Consider the following 17,541-nt stretch of genomic DNA (forward strand, 5'->3'; position numbering starts at 1 on the left):
TTACCGTAAAGCATTTTACAAGAAGATTTCACATTTTTTGTCCACGAATTCTCCCGTTACACAAAATATTTACCGTATTTTAAAATTACAGGGAGTTTGCACACTCAAAATCGGTTTTACCCCTTACTCAAATATATTTACCGTGTACACACCAAATGTTTTTTTCCCAACAAACCTTAATTTTTATTATAGGTACTCAAATAATATATAAAAAAGCGAGGCCTGTCCATCTGTGTCCCTATAATGACATCCCTGTAGTATATACAGACTTAGGTAGTATTCCGAATACTTTTTTTTGGAAGTATTCAATACGGTATTTTGAATACTTCTCACAAGTATTCCGAGTACAGTATTCGGAATATTTTTTTTCTTATATAGGTTTACTTTTATATATTACTATAATTATTACTTATTAACTATATTATTTTGAATATAATTTATAACTAATAGAAAGCCAGATAGGTGTGTATTATCGAGATTAAAATAATGTTCATTTATAAACACAGAATTGAAAAAATAATATTTTGGCTATTGAAATTTAAATCTAATAAATAAAAGTATTCGAATAATATTTGGAATACTTTTCGTGAAGTATTCCAAATACTTAGGAATATTATTATCATAAAGTATTCGAATACATATTCTGAATACTTTTTTTTACTAGTTTACTTTATCAATTACGAGCAGTGGCGGTTCCGGAATTAGGTGGGCCAAGCATAGTGATCTGCATAGTTTGGTGAAACGCTGACCTATAGAGTGGCTAGAGTCTAGACAAAAACGTGATAAATGCAGTAATTTCGTAACAATAAATAACTACAGATAACAATATAAAATTAATATAGCTACATGCGAAAAGTAAATACGTAAACGAGCTTAACGTTGCGACCTGCAAACAACGGCGGTTGCGCGGTCGTCCGGCTGCCGCGTCCACACCGTTTGCAGAAGCCGCGCGCGCGGTGTATCCACCAATCATTAGCAAATGCAACAATATGACATTGTAATATTTAGCAATGTCTTTGTGATGTAATTAGGTACATTAATTAACGACGATTGTAATCGTTTTAGGTATAGGTATACCAACGCGCAATCAACTCCGCGACAGACTACCGCACACGTCTTGCGACGACGACGACGACGACGACGAAAACAACAACAATAATAATTAACATCGACGGCCACGCGCGCGGAGTGTATACATCAGTACATACACAATAACATACATAATATTATTATTATAATCAGTCGCGTATTGCATTTACTACGAGCGGCACGCCCGAAGTGTACAATTAATAGTGGTTTTCGTTCTCGCCGTGTCTTGTCGGTACGCAACAATAATATTAAATATTTATCTCGTTTCGTTCCGAACTTGCGTTTGCCGTTTTCGGTCAGTTCCACCAGACGTGCGAGTATAATATAGTTTATACATCGGCGGTAAGTTTGTCCCAAATAATATCATTATCATACGCGGTTGCCTATAATGTATAACTTATTAGTTGGTCGTATGACTGAGAAGTGGGTCTGAAATCTCTGCACTCTGCAGCGTGTTAGCCTAACCTATAATAATATATATTATATTAAATATTTACTGTTCAGCCAATATTGCAAAATCGTATTATAATATTATATATTACACGCTCAACTGCCGCAGCTATATAAGTAAATGTTATAATCTACCTAATGACTATAATATTGAGTTCTACGGATCGAATACGTGACCGTGTGTTTTATTGTACAAATGTGCAATTATATATACCTCCGGCGTCGGCGTGGTACCAACCGGCTATCACATATCGTAATTTAAAACGTACAGGGTTAATCTTTTTATTATAGAAATAATATATTATGTAGATTGTTGTAGGTAATGCGTAATTTAAATATTATATCATACACCTGTAAACCTACCTACATGTAAGATGTAACTGGCAGCTCTGAACAATGCTCATTTAAAAACGATTGGGATAAAATAATGAATAAATCTTAGCGTTTTTGTTGAATTGCGTTGTGGAGGCTAGATGTTATTAATAAACAATATAATAATAATATATACGAACTTTATATTTGACACCAATAAGTAAGTTGTAAGTATAGGACATAGGAACCTACTATAGATAAGCAAATTTAATATTATAATCACGAATCTCGATAGCAGTACAACACAATATTGGTAAAACTTATTTGGATAGACCATTATTTTTTAACCTGTCAAGTATACGCTACTGCGTTATGTAACATGACGGAAGTAGCCAGATAATACAGTACATATAAACCAGTGGCGGCTCGTGGGTGCTGCTGGTTGTGGTGCGACTTTAATTAATATAATAGCGGTAGCCAGAAGTATAACAAATTATTTAAATAAAAGAAAATATACATCTTACCATGACAAAATAGATCGATTTTGTCATGCATCTTACTTTTTATACAGACGTAGGTCGCAGTAGAAAATTGAAATTAAAATAATAATAATAGCGATTAGCAACCGACAACGCTGATAATTTTAAAAATAAATTACCCTGTATATAAATATTTTACTATATTTTACTGTATCCGTATATAAGGATATATAATATATAATATATCACGCACACACGTCTAAACAATTAATTTTCTTCATTTAATTAATTTAATTTAGGGGGTGCGATCTTCCCGTCGTCCAAACCACAAGCCACCACTGCTATAAACGCAATAGAAAATTTAGTTCATACAATTATAAAAAAAAATGAACATGAAATGTAGGTATAACTTACTGTATAATATAGGTATACGCCGTATATATATTATTATTACTTTATTATTGGTACTTGGTAGTAAAGATGTGAGAAAATGAACTGACGGATAATAATATAGGGGTATTAAAATAATATAGTACCCTAATGTCAATTATTATAATATATTTATTATTTATACATATATAATAATTAATATATTCATATTATAATGTGCAAATGTTGATTTATAGAACTGTGACCATTTCCACTTGTTAATAATTGAATAATTTATTCCGATTCAATATTCGAAAATGAAACAATCAATAATATTGTTAATATACATGCAATTGTATACTGCATCTAAAAATATTATAATAATGGGTATTTGTTCACATAGTTACGTATAATATTAATGTATAGTTAATGTAATAAAAAACGATAACGCGAGTAAATATTGCGTGTATAAAGGTCATTAATCTATTATTGAATTTATTATTAAAAATATTGTAACCGTAAAATTAAAAAGAATACAAAATACATTATATTATGAAATATAAAATTTCTTGTAAAAAAATAGATCTAGTATTTGTACTTGTGGTTGGGAATGGATAAAATAAAAAATAGTCATTTTTTAAATAATTGGACAACATAAAAAAATATTGATGCTCAGTCCAAACTTCAAATATGTCTTGAAAATTGAATACAACAGGTTCCACATAAATTGTTCTTAAAAAAATTATAAAATATCCAAATACATTAGCACAATTTATTAAAAAACTGTGTAAACATTAATTGCATGGTTCAAAATTTGACGAAATTGATTATTTAAATGAAAAATAGTAATCTTTCCTCTAACGATTTTAGTGTGCTATAATTCAATAAATCTTAATCATTCAATTATCATAGGTACAGGGCAAATTTTCACCATATCGTATATAATTATATTACTATACTGCACAATACAATTTTCAAAATATTTAGACTAGTTTTAAGCTATTTATACAGTATACACTATGAACCTAACCTAATATAATTGTATGTGTTTTATTTTGTATGATGAAAATTGATTAACAAAATAAAATACCTACGTACAATTGAAAACACATGCGGTGATAAGCTTTATTGCGTAACAACATATTATGACTTACGAATGATGCTTCACACTCACAAACTCTTTTAGGTTAATTGATAGTAAAATGATTTATATCAAACATTTATTTGTAAATTGTAATTTACACCGTAAATACGTAGCTACTGTAGCTACATCAAGTGTCTTATTAGTTATAACTTTATAAGCATAGATTAAAACACATACCGTAATATGTCTATATATAATTGTTTATTAATTAATCTATGCTATAGCCTATAAACCTATGACATAATATAAGTTAACAACAATAATATAATATATAATATAAAAAATGTATTTTATAATATATGCCTCGTTGATTTTGTAAAAAAGTTCAACTTTACCTAGTAGAAAAATAAATAACTAATAGCAGTAACATTGATAAACTATAATAAATATCCTTCGAAATTTAGAGGCTAGGTACCACACCGTCTCAGCTCATAATCGTTTATCGTGCCTATAATAATATAGTATGTTACAAGGTGGATATAACATATCCACCTTGGCGTGTATCATTATGTGATTATTTATAATTAAATTCAAATTTAATACATCCTTACTCAAACCGTATAAGTTGGTAGGTAATAGCATTGATTTTAGAATATACTATTTTAGTATATTATAAAATCAATGGTAATAGGTATACCTACCTACCATTTAATCAGATCAACTTTCCGGTTTTTATAAATATTAAGCTATACATTTATACAGACTATAACAAAAAAAAAAAATTGTGTATATTATTGTAAGCATGTTATCGTTTAATGTTTCATATCATGTATACGCATTGTATTTTGTACATTACTTTTGGATATCTCTGTTAAAAAAGTTCTTCCTATATAGTTGAGCATTTGCCCATAACATTATTAAATTAAATATAGAATTATTTATTGACCAATGGATACATTTATAGTATATACAATCCTTAGATCACAGTGTATGATTTTAAGATGCAATCGGTGATATATTATTATGATTGCGGACGGGTACGATTGTCGTTTGTCCCTTTTAGTAGGTAGCATGATTGCGTACGTTGCGATACGATATATCTACCCTGACCCTTAAAAACATTACGATTGCGTACGAAAATGAGTGCAACGTTGCCAACATGTAGATTGTAGGTACTATTTAGTATTTAGTATTTACTAATACAAGTGTCAAGTGTTATGTGACCGTAACTTTAAACCATTTAATTATATCGTGTACAATTTAATGTATATTAATAGAAATTAATAATTATATTATGTTACAAGTATTTTTTTTTTATACATATTCAGGTTTCAATTTTCAAATAAACATAGTGAATTAATTGTTAATTATACATTATTAATTAAATTGTTAAGACGCTATAAATGCTATGTACCTATGTTATAAAAATAAAAATAAATAATTATAAATACAATTTTAAATAAAAACATTTATTATACGCTTTGCGTTTTAATGAAAAGCCTTAAAGTTGTATTAAGTTTGGGTAGGTTAGTAATCATAACGCACCCTATAGGTACCTTCAATTATAAAGGTCCAAACTCAATGGTGAAAGGATTTTATAATAAATTATAATTTATAGCCATGTACTATGTAACTTTGACTATTTCTTTTGGTTTTTAAAGGTTTTGTTTTCAATGTTTAGTGTAGGTACTTAGTGTAAGGAACGGTTGGTTGAAACACATTTGTATATTATGTGGTAAGGATTTGTTGCTAAAACCTCGGGTAGTCACCAAACCGGGAGCTAATAACAACACGCCGACCGATACGTACCTAGTACCTACACTCAGAGCGTTTCCGCAGTTGAGTGTACGGACCGCGCCACACCAAGCCACGTACTTACCTATTGGCTATTGTTATTAAATAATATTAAAATTATACAAAATAAATCTAGATTTAAATATGAAATTCATAATTCATAATTCAAAGGCAAATTTAAAAAATATAGGTACCTAATAAAAAAATTATAAATATTTTGTGTCATATTTATATTGTTATTATTAATACTGTAACCGGTAAGTTGAAGTAAAATTATTTGTATATTATAATATTTGTATACACTTATATATTTTAAAAGTTTCGAGTTCTTAGTTCGTACGAATAATATTTTTAAATTACACAAAACTTAAATCGTTATTCTTCATTTATTAAATATCTAATTTAGACTAAATTTGAACTTAAAATAACTGTCAAAAAAAATGTGTTTATATATTTTTTAGATTTTTTGATTACAGATTTAACTACATACGTGCTAACCTTGTTTTAAATTTTGTTAAATGTAAAAATAAATAATAAATAATATCAATAATATTATTGCATAATGCCATCATTGAATGTTTAGTGTTTGTTGGTAAGGGGCTTTTTTTTCTAATTCGTTTATTATTGTATAGTGAATAAATTAATAGTGACCTATTATAAAATTTGGAAGTAACTAGTAAATATCTGCTATCTAGTGAATCTCATCGGTTTTTTTATATTTTAATTAAAAGCGAGTTTTGATAATTTTAAAATTGTAAATTGTTTGTTCATTTTTAAATGCTCATAATACTTTCTTTAAAACTAAAGTATGTATATAAAAAAAAGCTCGAGATTCACCAGATATTATCCTTACTTCTAAATTTGATAATAGGTTAATTCACTCTAATATTAAACATAGCAGCCGACTCAGTCGAGTTAAATTAATTATTCAGAATGCACCATGTAATTTGCTATATTATGCGTTTTTAAGACGGAGACAACGCATGCGGGTTTATAAATTTAGACTATATTTAACTGACTGACTATGTAGGTAAAATACAGATACAAATATCAATAAATAAATACAAATATCATTAGACGCTATTGACATTATTATGATTTTAATTTCTAGTGATAATGAGGCTGATTATAATGGACAATGCAGACAAAGTTTCAGAATGGGCTGCCAAATATGTGGCAAAGAGGATAAAACACTTCAACCCAGGGCCCGACAGATATTTTGTTTTGGGGTTACCCACAGGTGTGTCTTAGTGTTTCTTTATACTATTATTATTACAATAAATTTCGATTTTATTAACGCTAACAGTAACCAAATACAAACAAATATATCCAATTGTAGGTGGGACGCCATTAGGAATGTACGAGTATTTGATCCAATATTACAGGGCTGGAGATATTTCATTCAAGTACGTCAAGACTTTTAACATGGATGAATACGTGGGTAAGAAACTAAGAACTATACGAATACCAGAATACATAAAGATTAAAAATTACAAAATATATGAATATACTATAGTAATATAGACACTAAAATTATTTTAAACATAAACCGTAGAGTTTAGTTATTTTTTGGTATTAGACTACCAAGTACCCACCTATAATATAATATTTTATTTTATAATCCAATACACGTGTACAGGAATACCAAGAGATCACGTGGAGAGCTATCATTATTATATGATGACGAATTTTTTCACGCACGTCGACATAGATCCAAATAACGCACACATCCTGGACGGTAACGCTGTAGACTTGCATGCGGAATGCATGAATTACGAACGGCTGATAGAAGAGGCTGGTGGAGTTCATCTATTTATTGGAGGTAGGTACCTACACGTCAAAGTATTAGAGGTATACCAGAGGTTCCCAACCTTTTTTGACTCGTGGCACCCTTGGACATTTTCTAAAAATTCGGAGGCACCCTATGCTCTATAGTCTATACTCTATACTACAGAGTACTTCGGTTTTATTTATTAGTCCATAATTATAATCAAAAGTAGTAAGGTGTAGGTGCATACTATATACATATTAAATTTTATAAACAAATTATTACATTGTATTTATTTTTATTCTTAATTATTATTTAATTTACAATATTAATTTAAAATTAGGGAACGTATTTATTTATTTATTATTGGAACTAATGTGACACTTGGGTTTGTTTTTTTTTACACAAATATTTTATTTGTGGTCGAATAGTTGAAAGACATACTCTCATTTCTTCTTCAATGAACTCCATTTTCATTCGTTTATTTGATTTTATGTTAACAAGAGTGGAAAATCCTTGTTCACATAAATATGATGTCGAAAACGTGCCGCGGCACCCTGGTTGGGAATCTCTATACATTGTAATGTTATACTTTATTCTTCTTGTTCTTGATAATATTATTACCTATCTAATAGTAACATTGTTGTCGTTTTATTCGGTTCGGATTTTATACTATTCGTAAAGGCATTGGTCCGGACGGTCATATAGCATTCAACGAGCCCGGCTCGTCATTGGCGTCTAAGACCCGAGTGAAGACTTTGGCCCGAGAGACATTGGAGGCAAATGCCAGGTTCTTCGACAACGACATTGAGAAAGTCCCTAAACAGGCATTGACGGTTGGCGTAGGAACAGTGATGAGTGCCGAAACGGTAAGTAACAGGGGCCCGTGAGTAAATATTTAAAACAAATTTGCGTGTATTGATTGATAAATTCAAGAATCAAGAAGACGCCAATCGCATGACGTGTGTCACCATCATACAAACGTAGGTACAACATTGTCAACATAGCAAATTTTAGGTACGTTCCCAATAATCCATTTTAATACGTTCTTTTTTAAATTAAAGTTACTCAACCTACCATAATATGTAAAGGTAAGATGATATCAGGAGCATCCGGAGGCTTTTATTTTCTACTTTAATTTTGAAGCAAATTATGATAATTTTAAAATTTACATACAATGTAGTCTTCAAATGCTCATAACTTATTTCGTAATTAAAACAACAATAAAAGAATCTGTGATACCTTAGAAAATATTAAATAATCTTATCTTTAAATTGAATTATTATTCACTCGTTTTAAAAATAATAGAGTGTAAAATGGATTATTGTGAAATTGTGAACGAATAATTTGCTACATTGTACGTTTGTATAAGGCAAATGACGGAGCAACACACGTGGGTATGGCGTTTTCATAACAAAAATTAAGACGATTATTCTTTTAATTACGGTGTTAATATTATAAACTATAAATACTATATTGGGGATTCTGCAGACTAGGGATCAGGATGCATATATGTACTCAGTGGTATGGCAAAAGTGATAATCGAGAGGCGGCCGCCTATGAGTTTTTTAAGTGATGCAGTGGGTACTGGGTAATAATTTAGAATTAACTACCAACTATAATAATATAGTAGTATAATGCTCGTAATGTGCCATCTATTCACGTGTTTTTAGGCGACCACCTTGTACCAGTGTCATCGTAGTCCGTAGACGGTAGACCTCTAGATGTATATACTATGTAGCCAGTCAGTCACTGGTATATCACAATTTTTTGTAAAATATTAATTGCAATGGCCTTTGTTTAGCGAAAATGGTAAAAAGTTTTTAATTATCAATAAATATAAATGTATTGCGACATACCATAAAAAATGGCGAAAAAACTCAGCGTTTCATACATAAGAAGTTATTATTACTATCTTTTTGTATGTATAACTGATTTAGTTTCTGAACATTTTAGATTCTGAGTGGAGCGAAAGAATTTATTGATTTTATAATGATGTTTTTTTTATTTTTTCTGTTTGTCAGCAATATTTGTATAGTAAAAATGATCCGACTTTCAAGATCAAGAAAAGATTTCTGATAGAAAATTAAACCTAGTTGGTCAAAATTTAAAATTCCAAGTAATTTTAGAAAGCGTCAAAAAAACATCAAAAAAGTTGTAATTTTTATGCAAAACCAATTTTTGAAAAAATCAATTTTATTTTTTGGGTCAACTTTAAAACTAATAACCGCCGACCTTTGAAAATTTCTCCAAATATTTATATTAACATTTTCAATGAATGGTAAAATTTTCGAAATATTTTGAATCTTTTTCACTTAGTGAAAAAGCTTGGAAATGTAAAACAAGGTTCCTTATAAGTTGGATTAATGTAAGTTCAAAAATATCAGAAACACATATAGGCACGATTCATTTTTATATGCACTTATAGTTCAAATTTTGAACAATTATTCAGTTAGAAATTTATTAAAGTTTTTCTTTTCATAGCTAACATTAGACATTTTGATAGAAGATATTCCTCATAAATGTTCCTACCTTAAACAAAAAAAAAAAGTTTACCGGAATGTAACATTAATTTTTATGAGCTTTTGAATTTAAAATTTTTACGATATTGGATTTTCATAGTTAAATGAACGAATCTTCATCAATCAATTTTTGATATTTTGTTGTTACACAAACTAAAGTATATATTTATTTTTAGACAAAAGAAATTATTTAAATTTTGTAAATTATACCGAAAAGGTTAATTTATAAGTTTTTATTTTCATGCCTAAGATAAAAAAAGGTGGATAAGTGGATGTCGCTCTGCTGTACGGTAGGTTACAAGTGGGTCACTGTAATGGATGGTGTTAAATTTGAATTCAATGATATAATATCATTGTATAAGAAAAACGATTCTGAGCGAAAACGGTCAGTCAGCCTATGATTTTACCAAGTATATTTGATGATATTATTGTGAATAAAGTAATTTATATATAACCTATTTACGTGGAGCCTTGTTTTAAATTTTCAATCCTTAGCCATAAAAGTTAAAAATTTATAAATTTTTAACTACAAAATAATTAATAAATTATAAATTTGATAAATGTTGTCAAAATTTGAACTTTAAATGCTTATAAAAAAAAATTGTGCCTATGTATTTTTAATATTTTTCAACTGCTATTAGAAAGATATATCAGGAGCCTTATATTAAATTTTCACGCTTTTTTACCCAACAAATAAAAATTTATTGATATTTATAGAAAAAAAACTAAAAAAATTGAAAACTGACAATGTCCGTAAACAGCTCAAAAAAAATCAAAATATTTTCAACATTTTATGGTGTATAGAAAATGCTAATATAAACATTCAGTGAAATTTTCAAGTATCTACAGTCATTCGTTTTTCAATTACAATAAAATAAGAAAATTGTTACATGAGAAATCGAGTAAATATCAAATGTTTTAAAAATATAAATTTCAGACGCTCATAAAAATTTAATTTAAGTTTCTTCTAGACATTTTTTTTTTGATAAAGGTAGACAAACTTATGAGTAATCTTATATTACATTTTCAAATCTTAGATTTAAAAAGAAAAATTTTTATGAATTCTCATCAAAATAATTTGCTATTTTTCGTGATTTTTCCGTATTTTGTCAAAATTTGAACTTTAAATGCTTATAATTAAAAACTGTGACTAAGGATTTTTAATTTTTTTCATCTGCCTTTGAAACAATAACCTAGGAGCTTTCTATTAAATTTTCAAGCTTTTTTACTCAACAGATAAAATTTTATTGATATTTATAGAAAAAAAAACTAAAAAAATTGAAAACTGACAATGGCCGTAAACAGCTCAAAAAGAGTCAAAATATTTTGTAAATTTTATGGTCTATAGAAAATGCTAATATAAACATTCAGTCAAAATGTCATGTCCCTACGGTCATTTGTTTTAGAGTTACACCAAAAACCAAAATCGATTTTCTCGAAAACAGATTTTGCGTAAAAATTCCCGTTTTTCCTTAATTTTTCTTTTGTTTTTCACGTCGCTTGTGAAAACTACTGGGAAATTTTTACTTTTGACCCCCCAAAGTACCAACTAGATTCACTTTCCTATCAGAAAAGTTACTATTGAAGAAAATCCAAGCACTTTTACTGTCCTAAAAGGTGATGACAGACACAAAAAAAAAAATAAAAAAAAAATAAAAAAAAATAAAAAAAAAACACACATTATTGTAGAATCAATACATTCATCGCTTCGCTCAGAATCTAAAATTTTAATGAAAGATTTCAATAATTTTTTTTACCTATAACAAAAAAAAGTGTACCAAAACGGAAATTAATCATTGAATTTAAATATAACACATCCATTATAACGACATACTCAACAAGCGACAATTACTGCAGAGCGGCACCCACTTGTCCACCTTTTTTAGCTTATAAATTGTATCAGAATAATATCAAAATAAACTATGATACAGCGGTTATTTTTATAAAAAATATTTTAACTTATACAAATTATATTTTCTTAAAAACTTCTTCTTATTAAAGGCTTGTATATGAGTTGTTATTTGTTAACTTTAGTCATTAACAGTTAACACTGTGTTTATGTAGGACTGTAAGAGCAGTAGAGATTACCTACATTTGTAAGAGTTTTACCATTCCTCCACTCCATACATACAATATGCTTACATAATATACGCACATTGTCACATTAGGTGGCATGTCTAATTACTCGGTGTATTTTACTTACTACAGGTTATGATACTGATCACGGGATCACACAAGGCGTTCGCTCTGCATAAAGCCATTGAAGAAGGCGTCAATCACATGTGGACCGTTTCGGCGTTCCAACAACATCCGAAAACAATCATACTATGCGACGAAGACGCTACATTGGAATTGAAAGTTAAGACTGTGAAATATTTTAAGGTAAGATCGTATATATAATTCTAACTGCAGGTATAGATAATTAATAAAATATCAAGCATAATATACAAATTTGTAATTGAAAAAAATAAGAAATATTTTCAATTCAGATTGTTTTACTAGGTATATATTAATTACAATTTTTACCTATTCTATACAAATGTAGTGGGATAAGATTATATAGAATTATACAAATAAACTTTTTGATTGTTGTTGCGTGAGTAGGTAATTCATACTTTTTTGCAAAAGCAAAAGAAAATTATGTTTAATTTAAACATAAGGTTTGTATAATAATATTTTTATTATTTTATCAAATTTATCTAGCTCAGAATCATACAAAATCGTTATTTTAAGTTGGAAGCACGCGCATTCGGGAATCCTGCATTAGGTCTACTAATTGTTAGTGGGGGTACAGTTGAATGAAGGTATTTACTATTTATTAAGATGACGCTACACTCACATGGGCCATGGCCGCATGTGTTGTCTCCGCCATACAAAGAGTGGCGTAATTTGGACATGTTTGTGGGGAGGGATAAAACATTTACCCTCCTCCACTAGCCACAAAAAACAAATTGGTTATATATAATAAAAATCTCTCGGTCTAACCATTGTGATCTGTAATCTGTAGGTACATGTATAAATGCATACATTCATGAAATATTAAAATAAATAATTACATACTATTTAATAAAGTTTTTAAATGTTCTTTTTCGAGTAGATTCGTGGATTAATCTTTGTAGACGTAAAATACTCAAAATTTCAAACTTTAAAAGGGTATCTATAACCTTGGAACTAAGTCTGACCAACAAATTATGATTGCACCATTGTACTTAACTCGTTGAAATATAGATTTCCGAAAATTTTTTTCCAACAATTGCTTGGGAGCTAAACTGAATTTTCTATGTTTAGAATCATGGAATAATCTGCGTATGCGTATGCAAAATCCCGAACTCCAAAATGTTATAACCTTGGAACTAAGCAAAAATGCAATAGTGATTAGTGTTTATTAATGAAATAATATTTTATATTATCTTAGTTACAGCTACCATATAGGTGATTTAGATTTTTATTTGTTGTTTCTATAAAAATAAATACTATGGGGAGGATACGACATCAAAATCACCACCGTAATTACGCCACTGCATACAAATGAACAAAACATAGCAAAAACAGTCTTGCGCGGGACATTTATACTCCCTCTGTATTTATAGTAGAATTACCAAAATTCCACAACGCATAGAGAAGAACTTTGGATGTCGTGGTGGTTTAATTTTTTTTTTTTGATAGTACTTACCAATAATTTTTAAGAATTAAATGAAAAACCAAATGTTCTCAAACTGATAAGTGATATAATTATTGTATTTATGTCATCTACATAATAAATACGCTACGACGCAGATAAAGTTATACATTTATTAGGTATTCTAAAGCGAGTTATACGTATTTTAAAATAGTAAATTGCTTGTACATCTAAAATACTAATAACTCGCTTTAAAATTAAAATATAATAAACAACCTATGAGATGCCCTGGATAATAACCTTACCTTTAAATTTTATTAGAGGTCAATTTATTCTAATTTTTCAACTAACAGAGCTAAACGTAATCTGCTTAGCGTCAAATGTATGTATGTGTAAGACGGAGACAACATATAATGCATGTTATGTCCTCTTAAGAAAAAAATAATATTTTAAGAAATAAAGCATTGAACAACTGTGGTGTATTAAGTAAGTATTTTTGAGCTCCGGACTTTCATATTATGTCTGACTTGCGAGTTGAAATAGATCAATTTCAATTTAGCTCATAAGTAGCTGTGCACACAATTTATATAATAGTTTATATACATAATTACATATTATATTAAAAAAATTATTATTAAGTCTGTTGTTTTTTAAATTACAGGCTTTAGGTGCCGTTCATGAAAAGCTCATTGAAGACAACTCAGATTCATGAATAAATCATACCATAAATGATTGTTTTTTTAAAAATCCATACAAAATATATGAATAATTATTTATCTATATAATTGTACATACTAAATTATAGTATTAGTTATTATAAGAATTTGGTTTAAATATTCATATTTTTATATCTATTATAACTCATTTATTTTAATAACAATAATTATAATTTAATTTAATATAATTAAATAACATGTTATCAATGACTTCCAGAAATGATAAGAAGCGTACATCATAAGAGGATACTGTAACAACATTCAACTCCTCCATTTTTCTAATATGTTATGCTTAAGTAGTATAAAACTTTGTACAAGAAATATTTTTGATGATATTATAATTTTAAAGCATGGTACAGGGAGGAGAAATACTTTGTGGTAATTATACTTCATTATTGGTTTTGAAAAACCTGTGGTATAATAATAGATAATGCTATATTATTAGATTTTATTATAAGTGCTTTCACTACCTAGCCTAAATAATACAGTAACAGAAATATGATTTTAGATTCTGAGCGAAGCGATAAATGTATTGATTTTACAATGATGTGTATTTTTTTTTTTATTTTTCATTTTTGTGTCTGTCATCACCTTTTAGGACAGTAAAAGTGCTTGGATTTTCTTCAACAGTAACTTTTCTGATAGGACAGTAAATCTAGTTGGTACTTTGGGGGGTCAAAAGTAAAAAGTAGTTTTCAAAATCGACGTGAAAAACAAAAGAAAAATTAAGGAAAAACGGGAATTTTTACGCAAAATCTGTTTTCGAGAAAATCGATTTTTGTTTTTGGTGTAACTCTAAAACAAATGACCGTAGGGACATGAAATTTTGACTGAATGTTTATATTAGCATTTTCTATACACCTGTTTACGGACGTTGTCAGTTTTCAATTTTTTTAGTTTTTTTTCTATAAATATCAATAAAATTTTATTTGCTGGGTAAAAAAGCGTGAAAATTTAATATAAGGCTCCTGATATATCATTCAAATAGTAGTTAAAAAATATTAAAAATACATAGGCACAATTTTTTTTTATAAGCATTTAAAGTTCAAATGTTGACAACATTTATCAAATTTATAATTTATTATTTATGTTGTGGTTAAAAATGTATAAAATGTTTAATTTTTATGGCTAAGGATTGAAAATTTAAAACAAGGCTCCGCGTAAATAGGTTATATATAAATTACCTTTTTTAAAATAATATCATCAAATATACTTGGTAATATCATAGGCTGACTGACCGTTTTCGCTCAGAATCGTTTTTCTTATACAATGATATTATATCATTGAATTCAAATTTAACACCATCCATTACAGTGACCCACTTGTAACCTACTGTACAGCAGAGCGACATCCACTTATCCACCTTTTTTTTATTGGAAATGAAGATATGTAATATTGTTAATGTAACAATGTTATAGTCTTTTCTAAACAGAGATTTAAGAAACATAATGGGATACAGAAATAATCAAATTGTATTTATTATTTGTATATAAACAGAAAGTTGTATTTTAAATCAGGAGGACAAACACAATTAAGGATCAGTAATCTGTGTATAAAAGGTAATTTAAATAAAACAAAGTTTTAGTGCATATTATATATATGTATATATTCTTTTTTTTGTTCCAATAGGTTAATACCATAAAACCAAATTACGCAGATGACAATATTTGATTAAAATACAATAATATCAATGATAATAAATAAACAATAATATATAAAAGCAACATTGAGGATTAAGTATAATAACTCTATAATATGACTATAAATATAATATAATATATAAACAAACATGTAAGTTAAGAGTTAATTCAGTACAAATTATGGTCAACCCAGGAGTGACAATATATTAATACTACATTTCAAGTTCACTAACTTTTATACCTTTCATTAATAATAATAAATAATAATCATAAAATAAAATGAATAAAATCAGTACTGTGAAAATAAGGTAAAAATAAAAATTAATATGATTATATAGTTATATGTTTAAAAGAATAATGTGCTGACAGTCTTATACACTTAGCGCGGCCACACTTTAAACAATCAGAGGTAAAAATTTTACTTAACGGCAAATATCACAGTAGTTGTACATCAGTATTGTTACATGCATTTCTTATAACTACATAAATTAATATGTATTTTTTTCTTCTTAGATTTTGATGATTGTATTTGAATCAATAAAAAAGTAGAAAAAAGAAAAACAAGTCTGGTCCAATAAAACATATTATAATCAATAATATCATGAAACCAAATTCTTATTAATGTCTTTATATCTGTTATTTACAGTAATTTCACAAGAGCGTCATTTTGGTTTTCACAATTATGTACCAATCGGATTTTTATATTAAGTATTACTTAATCATAAGAAAAAAAAACTCGTTTACTCTTCACTTGATAATACAATCGTACATGTATATGATTAACATGTAAATTTATATAAATACGGTTGTAAAAGGTAAGTAATACTAATATGAATTGACTACACAAATATATATAATAATAGAAAAGTGGAAAATATGTCCGGAAAGCAACAGAAAGAAATAATATAATGGAAAATTGATAGATTGTCATGTCAATAAATTTTGTAAAGTAATGGGTAAAATTAAGTGAAGTGTGATCTCGCATGGTTAATTATATTTGATTTTAATGTAATACATTCAACATAAACATCAATGATATCAATTAAATAATAATAATAATAATAATAATAATAATAATAATTAACCAAAAGAACAAAATAGTGTTAAGATTGAACATCATCACATTATTAACATACATTGTGTATATATACGTATATTATATATTATATATATATCACAAAAAGTACAAAGGTACCTACCATCAAATATAATATGTATATATTATATATATAATATGTATATTATATATATATAAAATATACACAAATACTATGCGTAATAATCTAACAAGATACGAAAAATTAATGCAAAGAATTTTAAACAAATAGAATTGATAATAATAAACCCATTGAGCTAACCATTCATAATTAAAAAAAATAAATGCAATCTACAATCTATAAATCTATTACCTTAATAGTTAAAATAACAAGAAAAAAATATAGTATATTATTATGTACAGCTAGTTATATTTTAATTGCAAACACATATGAAATCAGAAATAATTACTGACAATATTAAGTTAAAGTAAATTCTATTAAAAGTATTTTAACTAATATTTTTTTTCTTAATATAAGTTAGTAATTTTTAATATGATTTAATATCTCTAATTAAAGCTAATTATGAACTATTATACATAGCATATATAGGATCTGATAACTAAAAAAAAAAAAAATAATAATAATAATAGACACCGTAATTT

General features: G+C 27.6%; 1 protein-coding gene across 1 annotated transcript; it reads left to right on the forward strand.

Annotated features, from left to right (window-relative positions):
- The first annotated feature begins 1,128 nt into the window (after positions 1-1,128).
- LOC132944786 (glucosamine-6-phosphate isomerase) lies at positions 1,129-14,412 on the forward strand. Its single transcript, XM_061014293.1, has 7 exons — positions 1,129-1,431; positions 6,689-6,817; positions 6,917-7,018; positions 7,217-7,399; positions 8,030-8,214; positions 12,076-12,249; positions 14,148-14,412. The coding sequence occupies exons 2-7, from the start codon at positions 6,694-6,696 to the stop codon at positions 14,196-14,198; spliced, it is 819 nt and encodes a 272-aa protein (XP_060870276.1). The 5' UTR covers positions 1,129-1,431; positions 6,689-6,693; the 3' UTR covers positions 14,199-14,412.
- Positions 14,413-17,541: the final 3,129 nt, after the last annotated feature.

Source organism: Metopolophium dirhodum, chromosome 5 (assembly GCF_019925205.1).
Source record: "Metopolophium dirhodum isolate CAU chromosome 5, ASM1992520v1, whole genome shotgun sequence".
NCBI lineage: Eukaryota > Metazoa > Arthropoda > Insecta > Hemiptera > Aphididae > Metopolophium > Metopolophium dirhodum.

Bases quoted from the DNA above. Each gene is read 5' to 3' on its own strand.
- LOC132944786 (XM_061014293.1), top strand. From the start codon at position 6,694: ATGAGGCTGATTATAATGGACAATGCAGACAAAGTTTCAGAATGGGCT. The intron at 7,019-7,216 runs GTAAGAAACTAA...ACACGTGTACAG, and splicing joins TAACATGGATGAATACGTGG to GAATACCAAGAGATCACGTG. The intron at 7,400-8,029 runs GTAGGTACCTAC...CTATTCGTAAAG, and splicing joins AGTTCATCTATTTATTGGAG to GCATTGGTCCGGACGGTCAT.